Source organism: Trachurus trachurus (genome assembly GCF_905171665.1).
Source record: "Trachurus trachurus genome assembly, chromosome: 22".
NCBI classification, from domain to species: Eukaryota; Metazoa; Chordata; class Actinopteri; order Carangiformes; family Carangidae; genus Trachurus; species Trachurus trachurus.
The window spans coordinates 17,403,556-17,431,135 of record NC_139907.1 but is presented as its reverse complement, the minus strand read 5'-3'; the positions used below and the strand labels follow the sequence as shown (position 1 = coordinate 17,431,135).

The window sequence follows — 27,580 nt, the reverse complement described above, 5'->3', positions numbered from 1 at the left end:
CTTGCAAATGAAGCCACAGAAGAAGATGGTATCCCTGTGATGGAGCATCCAATAGTTCAACTAAAATCATCTGTACATTTAAGTTGTTCTATTAAGTTTGATGTGTCGTTCATGTCTGTTGTGTCTGTCTTTACATTTATATTGATGTGTATGATGGATCCTGCTCCTGTATTCTCAAACTCCTTCAGGCTCTTCATCCTTTCTAACAAACCAAGTCTAATCTCGGGGTTTGAGGCAGCTAAGTTGGAGTCTGAGGTCAGTGGCGAAAATGCAGCACTGCAGCATTCAGCAATCTGTGTTCCTCAGGTGAAGGACACGTGGAAATCAGCTTGCAGGATTTGGTGTTACTGGTGGTAGCCCACAGGGTTGTCCATGAGCGGGCTGGAGCAGTAGGGGTCTGCGGGGTCTTGGAGCTCAGTCTCACGGGTCTGGGCATGGTCTTCCTCGCCCTCCTCCTCCTCCTCCACCTCGTTGTGGCTTGAACCCTGGGAGCTCGCCATGGCGCCGTAGCTGTGGTGGGCCGGGGAGGGCATCGGAGTCAAAGCCAGCTCTGGCTCCAGCAGCACGGACGCCACAAAGAGCTGAGGAAGCCAGATTGACATACAGTTTATGATCGTATCACACAATAAATCATTTAATTCATGGGGAGTGCGTGAGATGGGAGCATGGTTATAAATATGGGTTTGTTTTCCTAAATGAGATGGAGAATATCCTTGCACCCAGTTAAGATGTTTTAATCATGTTACTGATTAATTAGAGAAAAATATGGTACTGTACATTGGAGGCGGTGGTTGCTGTTACAGTAGTCCTGTCTGCATCAGTGAATGTCCCCTCTGCTGGCTGATCGGACATCTGAAACAGAGACAATGAAGACTTTTCACTGAATATCACCGGTTCTTCAGATAAACCTGATGTGTCTTCTAGTTGTAGCAGAGCTGCTCACCTGGTAGCTCATCGACTTGTCTGGTTGCTTCCTAAGGCACAAGCGGAAGAGGGAAAAGGCAATACAGCAGAGCAGGGACACTAAGTCGAAGAGGGTGATGGGATGCACTGGACCTTTAATAATGAGAGTGAAACAATTTTTAAAAAACACTTAATGCGTAACAGTTATAGAAACCGTATCAGGACAGAAATGACAGTGATAAAGTACCTAATTTGAGCACAGAGAAGAAGAGCAGCCAGAACATGCAGAGGAGCGGAGCGATGACGACCTGGCTGATGGCTGCTTTGTGAATCCGCTGGCTCAGTTTGGTGGGAACGTATGCATAGTAGATGTTGTATCGGTCAACCATATGCTTCAGGATCACATAGAGCAGACCTAGAGGAGCACAGTAAAACACATGCACTGACTGATGAGCAGGGCCGTTGTACAGGGGAGAAAGGTGATGATAATTCTAGGGGCCTAGCGCCCAGTGGAGCCCACAAAAAACCCCAGTAGTCTAATCTTTGTATGACTGAATTATTCTGCATAAGACCCTGACTAATACTCATAGTGATGCTGCATTAGCATCAAAACAAAGTAGGCTAAATAAAAAATGATAATACGTATGTAGTCTAAGAAAAAAAGTGGAAAAGTCAGGGGCCCACTTTAGTATTCTTTCAGGGGCCCCAGAATTCCTAGCAACGGCCCTGCTGATGAGTGTCATAAAAAGAGGGGAAACTTAGGAAATGAACCACATTGGACAGGCAGGAAGGACAAATACTTGATAATAACAAATACAGTATAGTATTATCATCATCATCATCATCATCATCTTTATTCACATATATAGAACTATACTATACTATACTACAGTATATACTACACTTACAAAAGCCACCTATATGGCCTTCCATTTCAGGTGATATTGTGCCTTTACTATAATTAATTTGCACATCAGCATGGTTGGATATGACTTTTGGGTTGTTTAACTTGACTTTGAACTGTCGTAAAAAAAAGAAAAAAAAAAAAGTGCAGTAGTAACAGTATTTCTGGCTCCAGTATGACGTATGATTTCAAAAAGGGACATGAAAATGTTGGTTCATTTCTGCAAATTAATATTTTGCACTCTGACTGGGACCACACAGAACCAACACAGCTTCTGATTTAAGGGCCAATGAGGTTTACTCAACCTGTGAGATTATTTGCCTCAGCTCTGCCACAGAGAATTGTTTGTAAGAATTAAAAGATACACAGGAAACTACACAGGGGACAAACATGGAGCATCAAGGTATGAGTTATAAAGGAGCCTGTTTGGACTGATGATCGGGCTGCATTAGTAAATAGAAGCTCGGTGAGCTCTGGGCAGAGACAGGAGCAGAGTGGGCGTCTGGCTCGCAACTCACTGTGTCTGGGTGTCTGGGACTACAGCAGCAAATTCACACAGTCTGCATCGGACTGGCAGGCAGTGGAGGAAAGTGAGGTTAGAGTACGAGGAGAGACAGAGCAGGCACACATGAAAGAGAGAGAAAACAGGGAGAGAAGGAAGAGGTAGATGAGGTTAGAAAAGGGCGACAGCGTCTCGCTCACCGAAGGGCGTAATGATGGGACATGTGATGCTGTAGGTCATGCTAACTGCGAAGATACACATGGTCCAGGCGTACTCCAGGCCAAACTGGAACTCGTAGGCCTGGCTCTGTGGACACAGACACAAACACAGTGAGGGGGGTTTTCAAATTTTAAAATCCATGCTCACATTAAAAATACTGCTGATGAGAGAGAGGGTTCACCAACCCTTTTGACATGAATTCGCTCAGCCTGGGACTTTGCAAAGCAGAGGCGGAGGGCGTACACCGTCAGCGCCGGGATACGGAGCAGTTCCATGGACGTGCCAATCAGACTGGATGTGATCACGTAGTTTACAAAGAACGCTCCGTTGTCAGGGAGAAACACACACCTGCACCAAGAAAACAACGTTTAGTGTTGGGCTGCAACGGAAATTCATTTTTAAGATTGCTTCATGCTGAATTTGACTTATAAACTTACTGAAATTTGACATCCTTCTCATCCAAAAAGTTGACATCAAAGAGCCAGGTGAAGAACAGGTCCAGACTACAGAAAGAATAAAATATGAAAGGGATGTACATGAAAAAAAAGAAGTGAAAAATTAAGTGTGCTGCATAACACTAAGAGTAAAAGTGTGTTTTTTTTTTTGTGTGTGTGTGTTTTTGTTCTCCTTTTGGTTTGGTTTGCATGTATACAGTGATTGCATATGTTTATTTACACAATTAATTATGTATTTATGATTTTTGTGAGACTGTGTATTTACTGCAAGTGTACCTGGACAGACCAAGCGAGGGCAGGATGATGACCATGAAAACCAGCAGTAAAACGCACTTGTGCATTGTTACCTGGTTCTCACCAGATCTGAAACATTAAATGACAAACATGAGATCATAAGAACTTATGGATCACTGTGTAATCCGTATCCAGCTCTAAAAACGCACCTAAACCATTCCCCTCTACATAATAAATGCAGTTGTGTGAAATAATGTAATGCAAAGTCAGCTGACTGTTGGGTTCATTAGCACGAACAACGCTTTTCACTCCAGTAAACAGTTGATTTGCATTCGGTCCCTCGCACATCACGCCTGCACAACACGTTTGTGGGGGTGGTTATGTAAAGACAGGGTGCTCATAGGTGCTGCATGAGGTTGTCTCCCTATGCACGGTTGTTCTGCTCCTCCTCCTACTAGTAGTCACCGTGCAGCGCTCCTCTGCGCATGGCGACTACTGTGCATATCATTATCCTCACATGGAGATCTCTATGACAACCTGCCCAGAATAACAGTGCAGGGAGAGTGACAGAGAGAAGGAGAGGAGAGAGAGGGGAGAGAGTAATAAAGAGCAAGAGGGTGAAAGAGAAGAAAAATAATTGAGATGAAAAAAAAAAAAAAAAAGAAATGCAGAGAGTTCAGAGGAAGACAGGCTGCTTCATATGAAGAGTCCATTTGAGGAGTAAAGGACGGGCATTTCCATTTCAGAGGAGAGCAGTGGTCGATGGCTGGTGAGTACCTGGTCCAGTGGGACTCAAAGAAGGCTGAGTAGTAGACGATGAAGGGCAGGAGGACCGAAAACGCCCACAGCAGGAGGGTGGGGAAGAACTGGGTAATGACAGGGCTCTGTATTGGAAAGCAAAAAAAAAAAGAAAAAGGCTAATTAATGACACAGAAGAGGGTCACAACTAAGCAACTGAGGTCACACAGTTTTAAATTGATCTCAAACTATGACCCGCAAGCTCTCCACAGGTTTGGTGACGTTGAACTTGTCCATGGTGTTGACGATGATGGCGGGAGTGGTGAGGAAGAAGAGCAGCAGGAAGAGGAGGATGTTGAGGAGGATGCAGCGGAGCCACCAGCGAGATCCACACACTGACAGGTTTTCCCTGGTGACAGGAGAAATAATGAGCCTCAGTTCACAATCATCCAGCAGGACAGATGGGGACAGTTAACACAACCCCCTCCCCTCCCCTCCCCCCGACACGCCTGTACTGCATATATTGACATAAGAAAGAAAGAAACAGTAGTTTCTTCTGTGACTTGGTGGTTGTGTTTCGACTGCACTGGGTTGGAGAGGTTGGGGACAACAGTTTTAACACTGCTCCAGTAGTCTAGTTAGTGCAAAAAACACACTTTTCAACAAACACACTGCAGCCAATCAGGCGTGAAGCACAAACAGTGAAAGCTACAGTACCATCTCTTTGGTTAATCTCCCATACATATGCATCACTCATTTGTTACATAATCTCGCTGGGACTGCTGCATTTGCTTTCCAAGATGAGAACACATGCATTGTGGCTAATCCAACCACGGCTAGGGAATGAGCTTTAAAGATCTGCTGAACAACAAGCAGCAACACACTGATACATCTTGAATGTTGTGCTCAGTGAAGAGGAAATAGGAACAGTAGCACTAATACCAAAGCTGAGATGCATAATTCATGCAGAAACTCCATGTTTATGAGATAACTTTGCACAGACAAGCATAATTGAAACTCATAGAACTTTAGTTTAAAGTGATCTTAGAGTATCCGAAGAGATCACACGTCTCAGGCTTAATTAAAAGGGAAATGTGTCTGGGGCGTTGTAGTAGGCACCCCATATATAGAGGCTATAGTCCTTGCTGCAGCGGCCCCAGCTAGATTCCCCCGGCAGCCCTTTGCTGCATGTCATTTCCCCTCGCTGTCTCCCCATTTCCTGTCTGTCTCTCTGACTGTCCTATCAATTAAGAGCCCAAAAATACTTTAAAAAGAAAAAAGAAAATGTGTCAAAATGATGCATGAGATGTGCAAAACTGGATATTACACCCTTTGTCTCCCTGAGTTTCTTCTCACAGTCCAAAGACATGCTGGAGGTTGAAGGTTAACATAGCGCTTGTTTTATAGGTGTGAATGTGACTGGGGAGAGGTTTCAGATCCCTGTATGCATGAACAGGATGAGTGGGGATCTCTCCTGTTTTAAGATGTTTAAAAACTGACTAATCGTGGCAAAATTAAAGAGGAATATTGGAATTGTAATCTGAGTTATAAAAAGCACCAAATGAAAACCATGACTTCCAGTGATCTTAGTGTACTGACCAGATGATGTCACTGGGAGCCGGTGCATAGCCGACCCCCCATTTGTGAGACTGCACCACAGTGGTGATGCTGGACTGCTGGGGTCGGCGGCGGCAGCGCACGCGACCGTAGTCCTTCACAATCCTGGAGGACAAAACAACAAAAAACAAAAAAAACGAGAATAAAGACAAACGCGCTGCTGAAGTCTGCACCAACGCTCGGTCTCACGCTCGCTTTTATGCCTCTCCATGAATTTTAAGGGTGCTCCCTGCTGAGAAAAAGGGTTTATGTGATGAGAGGATCTGACAGACCTAGACCTCAGTGTCGTGCTGATGTTTACTCACACAGCAGTCATCCTCTCATCACGGAAAGTCACAAAGGCGATGCCTAGCCTCTTCATGGAGATGCGGTTCTTCTCGGCGTTAAACTCGTCTGTGCGTTTTTCTTCTAACTCACTGTAGTACTGCTCTGCATCCACCTGCAGAAAAAAAGTTACAGCACCATTACTCACTGCATTTTTTTCACTCTCAGAGATCCTCCAGATATGCAGTGGCAGGATGTGTTGTTACCACATTTAACTACATTTGGATTGCAGTGCCATCCAGTGGTGACATCTTCTCTGTGCAGCCCAACTATGCTGCAACTCTACAAAGCCCAGTGACACCAATATAATCTACCTTTTCAAAGCCGCAGATGTCACAGCAGAATATCTGAGCACATGGATGAGTCTTGATCATGATCTTCCCCTCCTTTTGAGATTTGGTGGCAAAATACAGTCTTCCTTTCATCGCTTTACGCCTGTGAAATACAACATCTTTATACAAGAGCTTCAGGATGATCACAAAACTGTGTGGTTTTCAGATCTGCATGCAGTTATTTTACCGTACCTCTCCAGGTCCAGCCTCATCAGCTTGTGGACATCAAAGCAGAAACGGATGTCAGTGACAGTGCAGCTGGGGTAGGCCTCACTAGTGAATGGAGCAGAAGTTAATCATTAAGTAGGAAGAGGAAAACATTAAGGTCTTCCTAAGGAGAGGAAGGAAATATAACAAATTTGACAAAAAAAGAAGAGAAGTAGCAGTAAACAGGTACTGGAAATGTTTGGTGATGAGTCCTGGGTCTAAGATCTCTCTGGGTATGGAGGTAATCATCAGTGTCCTGGCTACCTGCAACACATAAGGCAACCACAATGAGTAGTTGTGTTAAAGTCAACTGCAGAAAACGATCCATCTTATCAAGTGGTTTAGTGATTTAGGTTCAAATGGGTATTACATGAAATTACAGCCTCCAGAACTGCTGCTATGGCTGCAGACTCCAAGTAGTTTAAGCATTTAACTTGATACTAGTGCAGAAATCTGATCCTATACTTTGTAAAAAACACTATTTTCAAAGCAATGGTTTGATTGTGTTGGAATAAAACCCCAAAAAACAGAGAAACCAGCTTGATAAAAAGACGTTTTTCCTTCCAGGCCTCAATGTGTGAACAGAGGGTCATGGCGGTGACAGACCTTCTCGTCTTCCCTGTACTCCAGCCGTATGGAGTGGTGAGCCATGCACAGCAACGTGAGGATGAAGTAAACCAGAGCAAAGATGCTGTGGAGCCACAGAAAACTGTCCCTGTCACACACGAGAAAACACACAGTGAGTCAAACATGTCAAACACAGTCCAGTGTCTCTGTGATATGTCATGAGATTTAGTGTTAGACTCACTTTGCGCTAACATTAGCCAGTGTTGTTCTTCCAAAGTTTTCAGGGCTGTCCCCTGTAGAGATAATGAAACATGACAGAGAGTGACACATTTTCAATTTTTAGATGACTTAAGAGGGGACCCCCTCTCCCCTCTCTTCCCCCCCTTTTACCTCTTTTGTATGTCTTTTGAATGAAGCAATGCCACTTGCTCCTTCCAATTTAATGAAATCTCACACAAAACCCAAAGTGCCGTGCTCATGCCCGACTCTAACAGCTGTTTTAATTTTGGCACACCCTTTGTTTGCCGTTTCCATGGCAGCCTGTCATCGGGTGTTGGTTCATTTAATGATGAGGGTGACACACTGGTCCATAAGATGTCAGCCCAGCAGTAATAAAAAAGGCTTCCAGCTCCTCGTAGACCCCATAATGGCTCCTGCCTTCATCCCGTTGCTACATAAAAAGCACACAACTGCCAAAACGCATTTCTGTTGCTATTTAGCAGCTGGTTTTTGTTCACCATCCCACCCCTGACACCTACATGTGTATGTCGAGAGGAAATGAAGCACTTTCTATTCCTACAATCTGACTTGGGGAAGCACTTGATGAGTTGCCACTGGTATGCTAGCAACTCCCATTAAATGAAGTGCAGCCCCTGTGTAGCTATGTATGAATTTATGTTAAATAAAAGTAGTTTTACTCTATGATATTGTTTCATGGTTTTACTTTTGATCTCTTTTTTTTCTTTCTACCTCAGCTTTACCACTGGTTATTTTAAGATGACATTTTTGTGTATTTAAGCAGTGTGTCCTTTGGTGAGTAAAATGTGTGTGATTGTCTCTGTGTGGCCTGGCCTCTCTCCCTGCGAGGTGCCTCTCCTGAGGTTAAGGGTATCCCTCAGCTGTTCAGACACACGACTAGCTCGGACACATCGTATGAGGACCAAAATACCCAGGAGTTTCCCGGAAAAGTTGACCGGCAGGATCACGGCCAAAGACAGCAAGCAGACGACTGTCATGAGCAGGATGATGTGGCGCTGGAAGGACAGGTATGTGACTGCGTCGATGCCGCATTTGCTACGGATCTCCTCATCTCTGCAGATGGAGAAGAGAGAGAGAGTCTTTCAGGATCAGTCAATAACAAACACTCTGAACTACCTACACAACAAACAAAAAATAAAGACATGTTAAATTGTTCCAGAGGTGTCAGTGATGACATTTCCACATGTGCAGATGTAATAATGCAGGCCTAACCAAACATACACATACAGCCCCATCTGTTGCTAAGACACGTGGGCCCACAGCTTGTACCCCATCATGAGTAAAATTGTGGCACCACTATTTTGATGCTAGAGTTTGTGGTTAGCAGACGGGAGGTTTTGAAAAACCAATGTCATAAAATAGAACAAAAAAAAAAGAAAAGAAAAGAAAAAAAGCATGAAAAAAAGAAGAAATGAGGTGTACACCGGTCTCATGGCAGCCCACACATTGCGAACTTGCAGGGTGGGTTTGCTCTTTTCCCAGGGATCGCAGGGTGAGCCACTGGCACGAGAGCTAAAAACAGGAGCACGCAAACTACACCATAATGCCGTGGAAACTATGGACAGCGTGAAAATCGGCTTTTTTACGGGGCCTAAATGTGTTGTGTGCAGTCAGACTCGAGCAAAGTGCAAATATGCAACTGGAAATCGTGGCACCAGCGGTCGCATGAGCCCAGACTCGTTTGTTTTTGCTGCTAAATGAGATATAACACGAGAGTTTACATTTGAGAGTGACCTCAGCTTTGAAGACACGAGGGCCAATAAAAGGATGGAAGCTAAGATGAGAAGAGGGTAAAATAATTACAAGGGCAACTGCTTTGTGTACTTACTTCATATGGTAAAGAGATGAGAGCCACGAGCAGAAGCCCTGGACGGAGAGGAGAATCATAAATCACCCAATGTATCGGTTATTAAAGATAATATATGACATACATATTCAAGTCTGAGCACACCACATCTGTCTTCTTGCATGCATCCGTTATTTGCATAGTAATAAGATCTGCAGTGACATGGAGATGGAGGTTTAATAGGTCTAGCCTGGAGCAGTAACCACTTTACTGCAGCCTCAGCTTTTGTGTAGGCACAGGGCGATGACTCCAGTCTGACTCTTTGTCTTACACCGTTGTAAACATGCGGAGAGTGACCTCAGTCTATCACACAGGTGTCATGGTGTCACATATTCCAGCTGAGTCATGACTCAAACTTTCCTCTTACAACAGTTGACGCAGACGAGTGGGGCTCATAATAAAACACGGCACGCAGCATCTTCAGAAATCAATATGTTGCTAAAAAGCTAACTGAAACACATTGTTATAATTATTCAAAATAAAACATATTATTATGTTCTCCATCATAATTTAAAGTGTAACGAAAATGTGCCAGTCTTTTCCTTACCCTAATTACTTATTCACTGATTTATTGTGCCCTGTGGAGTTTATAAGCAGGTCCCTTTATTGTTTATGTGTGTTTTACCAGCATGTGCATAAGAAGCTTGGGGATGACATAACGTTGCATCACTGCCTGAGAGGGGGGACACATGTAAAATATCAACTTTAAAGTTGTCTATTATTGTATAATCTCAGAGCTATTAAACAAACTTCTCAAGCTTTGTCCCACTATAAAAAACTAAATAAAGACTATTTGTGGTTAAACCTAGTGCTGTGGTTAATGACAGCGCACTACGGATCCTGGCTCCACTTGCTCGCGCACATGATCATCGTATGTGCTGAGCTGCGCTGGCCGGCGGGAAAAGGGAGACACAGTGGAATATTTTCCATTCTGTGGTACAGACTTGTTTGGCTAACATCTTTCTGCACCCGAGCCAAAATGGTGGCAGGGTGACTGAGCCGGTGGCTGTTCCTGCAGAGGGGGCTGGGGGGGTGGGGGGCAGAGCGCTGAATGGAAATTGTGAAAATATCTAAATATTATCACAGCTCTTCCTCAGAAGACAAAACTAAACATGGAGAAAGGATTTTTTTTTTTTTACCATCACAGTGGTGGCATTGTTTAGCAGCGCTAGCTCTAGTTAATTATACCCAGCAGCTTCAAATAAAACATTTAAATAAACATTCAATCTGAAAGCTGCAGTAATTCAAGTTTGACTGACGCGTATTGATTGTGTTAGTGAAGAGTTGCCTATTTACTGTACACACCCAGCAGATAAGGGGCTCAGTCCTATATTCACTCTGCTTTTAACTCTGGTCTTGTTTCCACTATTTTTCTTCTGAAAATATTTGTCTCTTTGATGATTACACAGTTTTGTAGTGGTAATGCCTCTCTGCATGAAGGTTCAGGGTTTGATTCCTTTCTGTCTCATGTCTGCATGTTCTCGCTGTGTCTGTGTGGGCTCTCTCCAGCTCCCTCCCACAATTCGAGACGTGCACGATCAGGTAGTTGTTAACTTTGTTGCTGTGGCTAGAAACTACTTTGATTTGCAGAACTGGTTGATAATCAACATATTTCACATTACACACTTTTATCTGATGCATTCTTAATATATGCTGTATATAGAAAATAATTAGTCACAGAAAAAGACCACATACACTGTCAACAATCAAAGTTTCAAAACTAATGACAAAACTTTGCAAATATTTTACAAGGTAAGACATCTTTAGACCTTCAGGCAGCATAAAATATATTTTGCTGAGAGGGAAATCAAACAACGGTCTTTGTTTATAGTGAGCTTTATAGGGTAACCTTAATGGATCTGAGAGTGCTACTAAGGGGCTCCTTTGTGCTTTTAAAAACTGATGAAAAACTCTCAAAGTCATAACTCACCATGTCCTTGGTCTCAGAGTCAGAGGGGCTGGACTCTGATGGCGACTTCTCCTTCTCACTTGGTTCTCCATAAAACAGGGATGTGAGACTGACGTGGGCGGAAAATAAACACAAAGAAACAGCAGGATCATCACACTGACTGTGGCCTGACACGACCTTATCAGTACATTCAGTATTAGAGTGTAAGGGATCTCATAATGTAACTGCTGCAGACAGTCCCCGTATAGTACCGGTCTGCAATCCATCCCAGTGCGCATGAAGACATATTAAAACACATACAATATGGTCAAATCTAATAAAGCCAGAGTGATGATTGAATTTGTGGATATTTCTCTGTGGGCTGTGGCACTGACAGTTCCACAGCGCGTCAAATTAAGCAGTATAATTGAATTAGTACAAGAGAGAACCGCTTGGCAAAACACACAGATGCTGCTTGCCCTCGGGTGCAGTGAAGCCACCATCGGTCAGGCAGAACTAATCAAGCCCACACTCCCACAGAGAGGGAGTCAGGTCAGGCAGGATGAAACCACTGCAGACTCATTTCATAACCTCTGAGGTATTTTAATGAAATACCAATCGATCAACAAGAAGTTAGAAACAGTTGATTAATTATTTAAAGAATAAGTCTGGTGATATTCTTTACTTTTAATTCTGGTGACAAAAAACATAAAAATGCCCTAATCAAAAATAATTTTTACATGCAAAAAGTATTGTCTGTGTAGCCAGAGTTTAGGTGTCGTCAAAACACTGGATGTTAACCTGCAGCTGGAATTAGTCACAAATAAAGGCATTATTTACCTGTATTTGCCATAAACTACAGATGTTTAAGGAAATTATCCAAGGTTTAAAGAATGGGAAGTCACGAGCTACTGAGAAAATACATTGTTTGTTTTGGTTTGATGTCTTTAATTCATTCATCAAGTGAAGTGACAATGCCAATATTGATTAATTCCAGCTTTTTAGTTTAATATTTCTCTGTTTTATACAATCATAAATTAAACATCTTGTGGTGTTGGACTATTGTTCAGACACCAATATAAATATGTCAGTTGAAGCATAAACTGCTTTAAATATTACAAAACACTCACTGGGTTAATCAATAATGGAAATATTCAAAAGGCGCAACTCTTAACTGAGAGGAGTGATGAGATCTCTCCATCTTGACCACTGTATGTTGATATATACTGTACATGTGTACGTCTGGCTTAGGTTTCAGATTCAATGTGAACATATAGAGGATATTGATCACACCAACAACAACAACAGACGACTCAAACAGATGCTTGCTCTCTGTGCAGTACCACTTATACTCAGCAGAGGGAGCTGGAGGCTGCGGCATCAGGACTCAGGAGTGGTTCAACTGAGATTTATTACTCCATCTTAATTGTTGACATGGCTCACAAGCAAGCGAGTGCATCCCGTTCCTCAGTGTGAGACAAAGAAGTGGAGGATTTACCTGTCATTCTCCATCAGCAGAGCCAGGCGGCCGTAGTCCCACGCTGCCTTCCTCAGACAGGAGAAGATGAGCAACAGGAACTGGAAGATAAAAACAAGAAGATGAATGCAGATCTCCAGGGAACCTGATTCACACACACACACACACACACTCACACCCCATGTCCTCATCCGTTCTGGGTTTAGCATCAACCACACCCTTTCCACACCGCTAAGGCCCATCTCAGCGTTCTCATGAAGACCCTCCTGATAATTGACAGGTTTAAAAAGCAGCAGCAATAATGAGCCATCTTCTTTCTTAAGAGTAGTATGTGGTTGTCTTGGAAACTGCCAGCGACAGGTCAGCATAGACCCTGCAAACACATGCTGCACACTAATAATGAATGAATGTAGTCAATGGCAAGAATAAACCTCAATAGCCTCCATTCTGCCACAAATGGAGAGCAAACTGCACATCGCAATGGATAAAAAAAAAACCCTATTCAACCACTTATTATGAGACATAGTAGTGGATTCATGCTGAACAGCCTTGGGTCAAAATCTAAGAGCATAACAGGAACATGACAGATGAATGTTGACAAATGCAAATGGAGCAAAAGTGCTGATGAATGTTTGATTTTTTAGTTTATGGTGTTTAATCATTTGTGCGTTCGTGCGAGAGGACATTTGGTTAAGTGGACATGGATGGCAGCCACGTTAATAGGAAGAAAGCTCACATGAATGTTGAATGATTCATTCTTTAGTGATCCAAAGCCATGCATAGACAATCAGAGCAACCTTGACTCAGGCTTGAAGCTGAATAATGAGCCTGTGTTGACACCAGCAGACAGGACCCAAACTCCTTTAAATAAGCGTCTCCCTCTCCATTATCCCGCCGTTTCCTCACTGTCCGTCTCCTCCCTGTTGTTTTCTTTTATTTGGTCTCGATGCGTGGGCACGCTCTCCTCAAGTCCCACACATGATTTATTCTGTATGATGATGGAATTGATGCAGAGGCGTGCTCCTGTCACCTGGGGGGGACGCGTGCTTTGACTCATGCTTGTCATTAAGAGACAGCGTTCAACCATCTGCGTTGTCTTGACAACCAGGCAGCGATAAAATGAGCCAATTAAAACGTAGAGGTGGCAGATTGAGAGCGATATCAGTGCAGAGATCAAGTCTGACAAGGCCTGACAGTGGAACTGAGCTGGTTGACGGCTGAGAGTGGAGGCCTATCATTATCTGGAGACAGATATGCAACTGTTTGTAAACACCGTGTTAAACAATGCAGAAGGAAATCTGAAAGCTAGGACATGTAGCTTTTGTGCAAATTAACATTATCAGCTACATGCACAGAATAATGTGTTTGCATTCATCTGTGTTCATGTAGATCATTATGAAGCCCAAAAGCCCAGATGAGGAGAAGAAGGCAAATGAAAAGCTCCACAGTGACACTGCTCTGGCAGCATGGATTTCCTAAGAGGTTACTTCAGTCTAAAGATACTTTTTTGAGTTTCCCTTCAAAGAGCACATTAGATTAAGGAAGTTAAGACCAATTTTGTAACATTTACTGCAGTTCATAAAGGCGGGGGTGGGTTGGATTGTAAAACCAGAATGTACACAGCACTATCTGAGAAATCCTGACCTTTAGTAGATTATTATGAAGACAGTTCTTAAGGTTAGTTAAGACGTCGGCAGGTAAGGTTAAAATACACACTGTACTGTATACTATACTATGCTATGCTATGCTATACTAGGCTGTGGTATTTGATAGTAAGGGGTCTGTCTCTGAATCAATTTTAAACTTATTGTTTAATATTACTATTTTGAATATGAATATGAATTTGTGATAGCCAATGATTCATTGAGTAAGTACCTTTTTATATACAGTCTATGGTAAGTACTGATTAGCCACCAAAATGGTGCCACATCGTTAAGTATATTATGAAAGACAAAAAACAATAAATGAATAAAGTTGGTAACAAAAATGCTAACCCCTACCAAAAATGTGTTTGTCTGTGTTCTATTTTTCTGCGATTAAGACTGATGTTTGGGCTGCCAACCTAATTACCCTAAGGACACAGTAATACAGAAATTAATGCACAAATATGTACTGGTATGCAAGTAAGTAAGTAAATTAAAAAGATATGAAAAAGTAATGCATTTTTCATCACAAATGGAATTTAATCATCTATTTATTTATACTGTCCTTCACAGACAGTACTGCCCCAACATGTGTGTGTTGACATGTTTCCAATACGCAGTGTGTCAGAATTCATGTCACACCTTCACAGATGATGTCCAGCATCACTAACCCCCCTGATGCTGCTGCTGTACTTCATTATCATCAAGAGCAGAGTGAGGTACTGGAGACACGATGCCCCCCCTGACCATGTACCACCTCTTGTTGTCTGTTTGTATCAGAGCTTTCCATAATATCTCAACATGGTGTTGGCAGTTTGGGTATATTCTGGAGACCCCTCAAGCTGCACAACAAGGAAGAGCTGATCTGGAGAGTAGAAGATGGGCCCAAGCTCCAAGATAAGAGAGTAAATGTGGCTTTAGAGGTGTAGAGTTGATTAACTGATCTTCAGATGGCTGGATGTTTGAGTCAGTTTTTAAATATTTTTTGGATAATTGGTAATTTAAATTTTTTTAAATTATTATGTTTTAATTTAGTGTTCTGTAATTAAAGTAGTATTTCTTGGTTTTGAATTGTCAGGTAGACGTATATTACAGCATGATGAGGTTTGGTACAGTGGCCCTGAGAGAGCTCAATGTACTGCAGTTTAACACATAATCAATAAAATTATGAGCAGATTAATCTATGTTTTTGAAGGTGGGTCTACAGAAGAAGGACATTTTCAGAGCTGTTTCATATTTAAATTTACAGCTGGATGTCACTAGACCATGGCTTTTCAGGAGCTATTTTTCTACTTTTGACATTATTGTGTGCGTGTGTGTGTGAGTCTGTACCATCCACAGCACCACATTGATGGCGAGGACCGTGGGCACCCCTCCAAATGGCAGGCCCTGGAGGACGCTGCTGCGGGAGTGGGAGCGGTAGCATCTCTCAGCCGTGCTGTTCTCTTCTCCGAAGGAATCCAAGAGGCCCAGAGCACTGAGCTCCGAGGCGCTGCCCTCCGCCGCAGGGGGCGCTCTCATCACAAACAGCTCAGAGTGCGACATCAGCACTGGACAATACCTAAAGAAAAAGAGAGTTTAAAAAAAGACAGAGACCATTAGGGCAGATGAAGGTGGCTTTTTTTTTTTTTTTTTTAGCTTTGTGCGCCACACCTGTTGAACCTGCAGCTGTGGACACCGATTTATGAGCTGTGCAACAAGTGACACTATGGAATAACTCTAAATCTGTTGTGTAGCCACTCAGCCTGTATAGTAACAATGTTTATGAATGTGATGACAGTAACTGCTGAGATTGGGGCGTAATGGTCTGTGTTTCTTTTGAACATTGCTGAGACTCATTTCTCATCAGAAGTGTCTGTCATTCACTCTGAGTGCAATTATGATACCATTTGCAAGGATCGGTCTAATGACCACCACGCTCCATTAGCAGCCATTGATCTGTGTCTGTGGAAGTGGAAATGTCACATAAAAGCAAACAATCTGATTGTAGGTTCTTTAAAAAGCTTCAAGATGGAGCAGTAAAATGCTAACAAGTCAATTTAACCATGAAGGCAAGAATATAATATAATCTGTTGTGAGACACCATTCAAGAGTAACAGTGCAAACCGTTTGGTTATTTATACATTTTAGTGGTAAAACAATCCTTTTGTCCATATTTTGATCCAGATTGTTGGTGGTTTGCAGTTGTGACGACCCTCTGTGTGTTTCTGTGCGAGCCATGCACAGGGTAGAATCATTCACACTCCCATGAGCCTGAACCATCTGTCCTCCAACAGCACACAGTCTTCCTGCTCTCAATCAATACAAGCGCGGCTCCCAGCTGCTCTGCTCATGTACGCTCCTCGCTGAACAAACAGTCAGAGAAAATGGAGCAGCAACAGCCGAGTGCTGACAAAGCTTTGCATCAATACTGCCAATTCACCTGAGTGAAAGACACCCATCATTGGCCTTCATGGAAGCATTACTTCTAGCCACGTATGCCGGGACAGTGACAGAACGGGGGTGCTCTGTACTGTAGTAAACACAGTGTTTGCTCTGCAGCAGTGAATGGCAGCCAAAACTGCATCACAGTCCTCTGCTGTCCAACTCTCACTGGAGCTGTGAGGTAACATGAGAATTAAATGAGATGTGTGAAAGCGAAGAAAGGAAGCTACAGGCCTCCAAACCAAAACCTCGGTGAGATTTATCACTGCGCCAATGATGTCACTTCCTGTGAAGCTCCATTACAGTTTTTGTCAAGCATTTCCCAATCGGTGCTTGTTGTGCAACAGAAGCCACAGCGGGACGTCTTGTGTAGGAGGCGAGCTGATCAATGGCAGTGCTGCTGGGCCGCTGTACATCACTCTGTCAAATACAACCCAGTGATCTTGTAGCAGCTCTTTCTGCACCACTCTGGTGTCTCGCTTAGTTGTTGTGAGAGTGTACAGTTCGCAGTCAATACCCAGATACTGTACAGATACACAACATCTGAGCCTCCCTGAGGAGACGACTGGGGTTTCCTTGAGGATGGATCACAAGGCAAATCCATTACACACACACACACACACACATGGTCTGCAGAGAATGTGTTTCCACAGATGCTGGTGTACTATATCTCAGGCTTTCTCTCCCCGCTGATAATGAATGGGGCCATCAATATGGACAAGGGGATTATTTTCCTGCCAAAAATGGATTAACAACCGCCACAACTGGCTCACAGCACAAGGAAAGAACATGACATTCTCTGAAAATTAAAACTCGTAGCTCTTTATTAGTAGATTTGGTGAAGGTTTGTGTCCAAAATTGTCATTTCTGGAAAAACACTATCAGACAAAATGATAGACAAACTCATTGAAGTTCTATGATCAATAGAAAAACAAATCATCCACAGCTTCCAGTCTGTATCGAAACACTTTCTCTAGGGAATATGCGCGTTGTCTGATATAAATAGATGCAGTAAAAAAAAAAAGGTAAACAATGAGTGCCTATTATTATATTCCTGAGATGAGCTTATGGCAGCAAACAAATCAAAGAGCAGCTGTGTCAACTGTGCAACAGGAGCTAAATCAAACAGAAACGATGCTCCATTATGAAAGAAAAACATGCCTAACTATCAGCAAACTGGAAAGACACTGATAAACTTTGACATGCAGAGGCTTACACAGACCTTTATCGGCTCATGGAGCTGTTTCTCTTCTTGCATCTGACGAGTCATTCAGCTCCAGTGCTACCGCCTGCAGATGTCAACAGTAAAACTCCTTCCCCTCCACCTCCAGAGCAGAGCAGGATGCTAAAGGATACAGGCTGAGTGTGGTGTGGTTTCACACAACATTTGGACAAACGTCACCCCGCATGACTCAGCACTTTGCCTATGAGACTCCGTGGATTTTCTCCTTCTATCTCGTCCCTCTTAAACACTAAAACAGGCTCAGACACATCCCATGGTATCCATTTCTTCTCCAGTTTGTTCAACTGAAAATGTGAAGTCTTCCTAATCCTGCCCCTCTGCTCATTCCTCTCCGGCTCATCCCTGAGTCAAGCCTCCCAGCCAACACAGCAGATTACAAACTGATGTTTGGCTTGGGAAGCAGCGTTGTGCCTCCCACTGGCAGCCTGAGTGAAATCTCTCCTCTCTCGCTCTGTTCTTGATCACAGATGCTGACGGCGGTGTAGGGGCCGTGCGCTGGTGATGAGATATACTGTAGGCCTACCTGAGTTTGAGTCAGAAAAGCAGAAAAAAAAAGAGAAGAAGGGAAAAAAAACAGCTAGCTCAGGTCAGCTCATCTGCTCATTGCACCAGAAAACAGCTGAGGTATCTGTGTGTGTGTGTGTGTGTGTGTGTGTGTGTGTGTGAGAGAGAGAGAGAGAGAGAGAGAGGGAGAGAGAGAGAGAGAGAGAGAGGGGGGGTAGGGGGAGAGAGAGAGAGAGAGAGAGAGAGAGAGAGGATATCATGCCTGAGGTGATTTAGACAAAACAATTAAATTCTAAGTCAGAGGATCGATAACTCACAGTAAACCCTGATTCAATCCAGATATCTGTCATCACTCCTCATGTAATATTTTGATTAAATTAGCTTTGTCGCAGACGTACCATGGAGTTTTCCAAGGGGTGGTGACACGACCAAATCATGTTTTGACCTAAAATAGTGTCTGCAGCCGAGCTAGAGAGTCCACATGTGCCGAGCTAAATGCTAAAGCTAGCATGACATGAATGAGTGACAATAGGAAGAGGAAAACAGTGGTAATATTTACTGTAGCAGGTCTAATGTTTTATCGTCTTCAAAATGACAGATGTCAACCTAATGGTCGACAGGAGATCTCTGCACAATGTTTTGTTCCTTTGGGCCATCATCTTCTGCTTGAGATATTTCACAGGGTGGAAATTTGATGAAAAGTCAGAGAATCACCAGGGTCAATAGTTTTCATCCTCTTGGTACTTTGTAAACCCTTTTTTAGAAACAGGATCCTATGTTCCCCGCTTTTCCCCAAAAGGCCCCGGGGAACATGCAATTTTTGTACCCATACCTGGAAGTGGAGTTGTGACTTTGCAGATTTTTGCCTATTTCTGAATGAGAAGTTGAGTTGTGACTTTGAGTGAGAAGTGTTATTGTCCCATTGGTCGGGTTTAGGCAATAAAGAAAGAAGTTGGCTAAGTTTAGTAAAAAGACCAGGTAGAGGGTCCTATGTTCCCCAGTATGTATTGCGACTGGGGAAGATAGGACCCTTTTTGGGAAAACCGGGGAACATAGGACCCGGGGAACATACTGTAGGTACGCTCCCCTCTTGTACCAGAACTAATGGTCATGAAAGGCAACACTTACAGTAACTGGAGATCCTCCAGAGCACAGTGACAGACTGATGCTTCATCCTCTGAACTCTGACCCCTGCAGACCAGAGATCGGCCATGCTACCAGCCTATCCTATAAAATATCAGCGTGTCTTGTCATTATCTTTGCATGTGACAAGTTTGACCAATATCTCCAAGGTGACTGTGAAACCCTGTTAGTTGACTTTGCAAAACTATATCACCTCCATATACAGAGGCAAGTCCTCGCTGCAGCTGGCCCTGGTTCGAATCCCCCGGCAGCCCCTTGTTGCATGTCATCCCCCCTCTCTGTCCCCATTTCCTGTCTCTCTCTGACTATCCTATCAATGAAAGGCATAAAAGCAAAAAAAAAAAAAAAGAACCTAAAAAACAAGACAACAATAAACAAGACTATGTTGAACAGTAAAGGGCCTTCATTATGGCAGATAACCAAGCATGCAGCACACTCAAATACAAATGCAGACCTCACCACTGATGCAAACATTAACAAGCTCTTCGTCAAGAAGCTGTCGTCATAAAAAACAGCTGTAACAGGAAACAGCTTCACACTTAAACAACTTCCAAATGGGTTGGATCCTCGTTCTCTGCTGCACTAAACCTGATCAGCACCATAAAGCATTTGGACAGCTCCGACAGGGTTTCTCCTCCCATCGTCAAACTTTCAGTTGGACTGAGATAAATTACAATACCTGCCTGAGGGAATGAGAGAGATGGTGGTGTTTTTGCCAGAGAAATGAGCCATCAATGATATGTGAACTTGTGTTGACCTTCAAACCACTGCACCTCATCAAATGCCAGTCACTGCGAGATAAAAGACTATCCCCAAGGACGATTTGCAATCATCATAAATAAAAGAATAATGGCTTCAGAGCTGCCACCGTCTTCTTCACTGCAGCTTTGTTAAACATGCACTTGTTCCTGTCACTAATGTGTTTGTATTGGCAAAGGCCGTTCTCCCTGTATGAGACAGCAATGCCTGCAATGGACAGGAAAGGGCTGACATTTCCCCCGTCTTTGGCTTCATCACAAAGGCCCCAAGCTGGTAAAATATGTATGAGTAATTCTTAGCTGTGCTCTGCCTGTTAATCCAAAACAGAGATCCTCATTATTAAAATTCTGATGTTTAAAGAGTAACCTAAATAATCCTTCTCCAATTGACTGAAAAATAATGGAAACAATTTTTGGCTTAAAGAATGTCAGCTGTAAACCTGCATCACGTGTTTCATTGTGACATGTGTGTAACATAACTGTATTTAAGTGAATTGGCATATATCATTAAGTTCATATGGTGAATGTGTTAGCAAATAACTGACTTTTTACATGCAGAAAAAGTATTTCTGTTTCTGGACGACTTAAAAATCCAAGTCTAGCATTCCTTTTTTTGGGTTCATTTTTATATGTGCTCACTAGTGAGCTAAAAACTTTATCCGTGTGCTGTTGCTGCAGTGTGCAGTAGGTAATCATAAAAACAGCTGCCTGATGTGATAGGACCACTTTGGGCCAGAGCCATATGAAATCAGCTGAGATGCTAAAAAAAATGCTCTACAGTATGTAGCTAGGGAAATTCAGAGCTGAGTAATGATGGTTCTCTGTGGGTCTGTCACTACAAGAAGCTCTTTCATATTACAGAGTCGTTTTATCCATCTTTAATGTTTAAATATTGATCAGTGCAGCTTAAAAGTGACTGAACTTCCAAAGCAATTAGTATTAGCTACTTGACAAACCATTACTTAATCTCTGTAAATGTCAGTAAGGTTGGTTTCTAGTTTTACCCATTTATAGTTAGTAACACATTGTCGCACAATCAAGGCTGCCCACTTGACATAATTAAAGTATGCTAACAGTTTTCAGACAGGGTCATTTGCACTTGAGCTCTGATGAAAATTCCTATATCAAAACTCCCATACAACTGAATGACAAACCTCTTTTTAGGCTGATAAATGCAGCTGATTTTCATTTAGTGTTTGCAGCATCATAACCATGACTGTTAAATCTTTTTTTTCTTTTTTGCATACTTCTATTATTTTGTCTTCCTCCTGCCGTTTACCTGTGGTGGTCTTGTAGATAAACCCTCTAATAATCCACACGGACCAGAGACAGAATAATTGTCTAATGAAGTCTTATCAAAGCAGAGTTCAAATACAACTGCAGTCAGAGCTGACAGCACATTTGCAGAAACACAAGAGGATTGTAATGAGACTTCTTCAGCTTCCAAATGCTCATATTCATAGCATGCAGGGTTAGAGGTCTCCAGAGACCAAAATGGGGTTGTTGAACATCTCATTCTTGCACAATGGATATTAATATGCTGCTGTAACAGCCTCCACTGCTCTGAAAGAGCTTCCGAAGAGCCATGGAAATCCATGAAAATCAGTCCGTTTGTGGACAAGAGCGTCTACATACTGTACAGTACTTTTGGCCACGTCTACTGTGTGCAGTTATTTTTTGACATTTTAATGGGGATGCTGTGTGTGAATGCATCTTCTTCTCAACTCCACAGGAGCTACAGGCCTCTGCTGTGATGGCTCTGGTTGGAGGGGTGTGTGGAGGGGCAGACCTAGCCTGAGGGGGGAGAAAAGGGGAAGCGGAGGTTTTCAGCACAATCTGCTCACCACCTGCTCAATGCAGACGAAAGGAGGAGGCTCCATTCTTTTCATATCTCGCTCTCTCTCCATCACATCATACACAAACACAGATCACTGAGGTGTGTCTGCTCAGAGCACACAGCTAATGCGGCCCTGACCCCCCCCCCCCCCCCCCACCCCCCTCAGTCTCTCTCTGAAGGCTGAATGAGCCATAACCTGCCTGGAGCGAGGGCTGCACGCACACACCTGCCTGCTGTCTGGCTGCACATGCTCAGTAGATCCCCAGGAGGGCACCCTGTGTCTGCCCTGCTGCCGCCGTGTGAACTTCATTAGGACCCATCTGGTTTCAGTGATGGCTCGGGTCTAACACGTAACACTGGGATGACACTCAACCAGTTCAACAATCACAGAGGCTAGCTGTGTTTTCACTGCATCCTCCGAGCTTCTGGAAGATTCCACCCACAGCTTCTTTACACTGTAAAACGTTGCTGGATTCGATCCTGAAAATGGGCCCCGAGAGAAAAACCTGAGTCTCAGAGTTAAAATGATCTTCACCCCCACATCGACCACAAAGTGCAACCACAGCTCAACAGAACAGAGTCCTGCAGAGAAACATCCTCTCTCTAAAGCATCAAAACCATTTTCTGCAGTAAAATGTCACACAACATGTCTCAGCAATAGTTCAGCATCACGTTTGCTCCCTGGCTATTTGTAGATGTTATTCATCTTTTTACTTAAAAGATTAAAGGACAATTATATATTAGAGATTTTATTTGTTATGGGTCTTTTCATCAGCACTGCTTTGACGTGTATTAGTTATGCTCCCTCTTCAAGCCACACTATCGCCAGGCTTATTGCAAAGCTGTTCCATATCTTCCCTGCTTTACATGTAAAGGCCTTAACTGTTCCATCTATTCATTTGTTGTCAGATTCACGACTTTGTGAGGAAATGCGGTTGCCAGCAGGGATAGTGCGCATTGTTATCAAGAAAGTCCCAACCCCAACATCGGAGATCTGAGAGTCAGTTGCTGAGCAGCAGCGTTTACAATGCAGGAAATATCCAGAGTATATTTTATTCTTTCCCCATCTTCTGAGTTTGCTTTTCACATGTCATGAGGATTTTTTGGAGAAATACTGATTCTTCAGGATCCAGAAATATCATACTCTAATGATAAATCTAAAAACATGTGGTATACAAAGTAGGAAAAAGCTTAGCAAAAAGCACAGATTGAATATTCCAACAAGTTGACTATCATAAAAGACTCATAAGAGTACTTAATAAATTTTGATCCAGTGGCAGATTAATGCAGAGCAATTTCCTGCCATGAGAGTTTGAATAATTGACTAATTGTTTGAACAGTAATGTTTAGTATGTCATTTACAATTAACTTTGACTGTCGCCCTTGGCTAAACTATGATCAGAAATAACTGAGCATCAAGATGAAACTGGCTCATATCACAACATCTGATGTAACTGCAGGAGCGCCTTTACATCAGACAGATCTTCCAGCCCACAGTGCACGAACAAAAGGCAGAGTCAGTATGAAATGTGTATGTCTGAATGTCAAAAGCTCCTTATTGATATTGTAAGCAAGACTGTGGCAGTGTGAGCTTTGGTGGTGAGGATCTGTGCACAATACATCAGTGACAGGGCTGCATGCGTCAATATGACTGAGATGGACCCCTGTGGGATAACAGGGAAGTTTACAACAGGAATCTCAAATAGCAGCAAGCGTCCTCCTCACCAACAAAGCCGTAAAAAGAACAAAAGCGAGTTTACGATATAGAGCGACGGTTGTTATAAGGCAGGTGGGATAGAAACCTTGCTAACATTATAAATCCTGATCCATTCACAATCACAAAGCAGATGGAAACAGTGTAGACTTAATCAACAGTGGAGATGCACTGAAACATACTACAGTATGTACCTGCCTCAATATAAGTCTTCCACCAAAAACTACACAAAAACTTTATGTGGAAGCTGTTTCCAGAAACCTTTTAAGTCAAGTGAGTGATGGGATTTACAGTGTGTAGCGTAGCCTCTGTTTTGTTCTGATATCCTGTTTGTGTACAATCGTCTCACTGGAGCCTTTCACCAAAGTGTTTTGTGACATTTTTATTCATCCCCTGCAGCCTGTGACATGTGGCTGCGGAGATGAGTCACAGAAATACATCTCACTTAGATACAATCTTTGATGTATTACACACACACACACACACACACACGCACACACACAATCATCATCATCATCACTAACACAGTGGTGTGTACAGTTTATCAACAGCATGGGCTGCTCCTCTCTTATCCTCAGTCTGTGCTGTGTGTAGAGTTAACTGTCATTGCCCCCGCCGAGCAGGTTGTGTTTTCACCTGTCTCTGTTTGTCGGTTTGTTTATTTATTTGTCACCAGGGTTACAGATGTGCTTGAAACTTATTGGATGGATCGGGCACGAGCTAAGGAGGGAAGACCTTTCAATGTTGGTACAGATCTAGAGATTTTTTTTTTTTTTCATTTTTCAGGAAATAATGTATGGATCTTGAAAAATCTGACATATTTATGGTATTAAAGGGGACCTATTATGCTTTTCCAGCTTTTCAGACTTTTATATATGTTTAAAATGTTGGATAATGGTTCTAGAGGCCGTGGAAGTGTCATATCCTGAGGTTAATGCATTTGGGGGTAAACCCTGCTAGATAATTGGGATTTCTCTTGGATTTCTCTGCACACCTGTTACACTCGGTTGCGCTGAGTTTTTTTTTACATGAGCTCACGTCTACGTCATGGCGTGCCGGACTCCCCTACATGGTCATGCCGAGGTCTCTGCTCCAGCCGGCCCCGCCTCCTCCCATGCTGCTCTGTTGTGCCTGGTGTCACAGCGGAGAGCGGAGCGGACTACTTCCTGCTTCTTCCCTGCATGTTTTTGCGCTGTAGCGTCACTTTACTAAGTTTTATTTAGAAGTTTACGCCGACGTTTCATGTAAGTGAAGCTGTACCTGTGTGAGGAGCGACGTACCGCCGGGGCGACGTTGTTCGCCGGGGCGACGTAACGCTGGACCGCCGGAGCACCGGAGCTCTGAAGCTGCAGCGGTTCCTCACACAGGCAGAGCCCGTCTGCAGGCCTCCTTGGCCGGTGTTGTGGCCCTACTGGTTTCAAGTTAACTGGTTGCAGATGCAGATGTTTTGCGCTCCCTGAGCAGATTCGTCACAAATTCACAAACATACACAACATATTACCAGCGAGTTTCAAGCCACAATTCACATCTACCGCGGCGAATATGCTGCTGTGAGTGAGCACTAACAGTTACGTACCAGCCACATGGGAAAAAAAATAAAGTGGAGAAAAAATAATCTTCACATATTTGCGTGGGTCGGGACTCGATCTCGCTTCAGCAAAACCAATTACACCACTAACCACCTGTCTAGCTCTGTGAGCCACTCAAGCTCACAGGTGCCAGCCGCTTCACTGGATATCAGTCAATTACGTCACTACAGGTAACGTTTTGACTCGAGCTGATCTGAGACAACTGGTTACCATCGGTTTGCCTTTGAAATACACGGACAATGCCTCGGTGTATTGTTCTTTTTCCTCCAGTCTAATCAACACATTCAGCGCTACACTTCTCTCCGCACAACGCTACGCACCACAACAAAGCCTGTCGTGTTGAGAAAGTGATGAACTAGCTCGGAAATACTGTCAAAATACGCTCAACAATATGTAAACAAAAGCGAAACACTTGAGCCACTGCATGTGTACATGGTTGAAAAGTACTACTTGCATTTAATCACATTACTGTATTGCGAATGTTTTGTGTACTTACATTTCTTTACACTTCTCTACAGATCTTATAAAACGCACAACGTATTTATTGGCGTGCATTAAAAGAAATGTTCACTTCAAGTCGCCGTGGTCGAGGAGGAGGTGAAGTTAGCTCTGAGTCTACCTGTTTCTGCCTGATGCGTTCAAGGGAACAGGGCAGCGTCGGACGTGAGTCGATTGTTTGAAATTTAGATTTCGTGTGTCGACATATTTTATCATTGCCCTTTGTAAAGGTATACTTTTCATTAAAACTAGTTTGACATTCACAAAAAAAACTGACATATCTATGACAGAAAATCATTCTGGACTAATGTTCAAATAGAGATTGATAATTTTCTTGCCATTTAGATCGCCATGGACCCAAAACTATTTAGTTTGTCAGTTTTTTCTGTGAATCCGTCCGACGCTGCCCTGTTCCCTTGAACGCATCATAGCCACAAGGCAGAAACAGCAGAGGTTAACATCACCTCTTCCGCGAACCACGGCGACTTCAAGTGAACATTTCTTTTAATGCACGCCAATAAATACGTTGTGCGTTTTATAAGATCTGTAGAGAAGTGTAAAGAAATGTAAGTACACAAAACATTCGCAATACAGTAATGTGATTAAATGCAAGTAGTACTTTTCAACCATGTACACATGCAGTGGCTCAAGTGTTTCGCTTTTGTTTACATATTGTTGAGCGTATTTTGACAGTATTTCCGAGCTAGTTCATCACTTTCTCAACACGACAGGCTTTGTTGTGGTGCGTAGCGTTGTGCGGAGAGAAGTGTAGCGCTGAATGTGTTGATTAGACTGGAGGAAAAAGAACAATACACCGAGGCATTGTCCGTGTATTTCAAAGGCAAACCGATGGTAACCAGTTGTCTCAGATCAGCTCGAGTCAAAACGTTACCTGTAGTGACGTAATTGACTGATATCCAGTGAAGCGGCTGGCACCTGTGAGCTTGAGTGGCTCACAGAGCTAGACAGGTGGTTAGTGGTGTAATTGGTTTTGCTGAAGCGAGATCGAGTCCCGACCCACGCAAATATGTGAAGATTATTTTTTCTCCACTTTATTTTTTTTCCCATGTGGCTGGTACGTAACTGTTAGTGCTCACTCACAGCAGCATATTCGCCGCGGTAGATGTGAATTGTGGCTTGAAACTCGCTGGTAATATGTTGTGTATGTTTGTGAATTTGTGACGAATCTGCTCAGGGAGCGCAACACATCTGCATCTGCAACCAGTTAACTTGAAACCAGTAGGGCCACAACACCGGGCAGGCGTCCGTGCTCATCGCGGTAGAGAAAACCATCGCGGTAGAGAAAACCATCGCTAATAAACATACCCGCGGGTTTTTTAGACGTTTACCGCCGTGTGGTTAGTCTATTTAGCAGAATGTTGGTCTCATTGATGAAATCTTGTGGCAGTTGAATTAGTTTGAATGAAAAGTGAAGCTGTGAGAAGGAGGAGGAGAGGAGCAGTGCTGCTGTAGTCTATGTGCACAAATCACCACATTTACATAAATAAATAACTGTTTTACAATGAACTGACCATTCTGCATATATTTTTAATTTATTTTATATATTTATTTTTGCATTTTTATATTACATGTTACATGGTTAGTAGCCTACATGGCAAAGACTACTCCATACCATCTTTGGTTAGGGTGAGACTAGGTCATGGGCACATTTCATTACACAATGTAGACTGGTCAGATGCAGACTGGAGATCTGGCAATTTGCCTACTGCAGATTTAGCTTTTGTTTGCATACTAC

The 27,580-nt window shown here is 43.0% G+C and overlaps 1 protein-coding gene across 1 annotated transcript; it reads right to left on the bottom strand.

Moving 5' to 3' along the window:
- Positions 1–344: 344 nt before the first annotated feature.
- tmem63c (transmembrane protein 63C) lies at positions 345–15,659 on the bottom strand (the record flags this gene model as incomplete). The annotated part of the gene is made up of 22 exons (XM_083997590.1): positions 345–581; positions 778–852; positions 944–1,056; positions 1,151–1,318; positions 2,510–2,615; positions 2,714–2,876; positions 2,966–3,031; positions 3,260–3,346; positions 3,995–4,101; positions 4,211–4,364; positions 5,555–5,677; positions 5,878–6,011; positions 6,211–6,331; positions 6,421–6,501; positions 6,626–6,699; positions 7,042–7,150; positions 7,244–7,295; positions 8,171–8,313; positions 9,089–9,126; positions 11,037–11,124; positions 12,493–12,572; positions 15,447–15,659. 22 exons carry the CDS (start codon positions 15,657–15,659, stop codon positions 345–347), a joined length of 2,532 nt encoding a protein of 843 aa, XP_083853716.1.
- Positions 15,660–27,580: the final 11,921 nt, after the last annotated feature.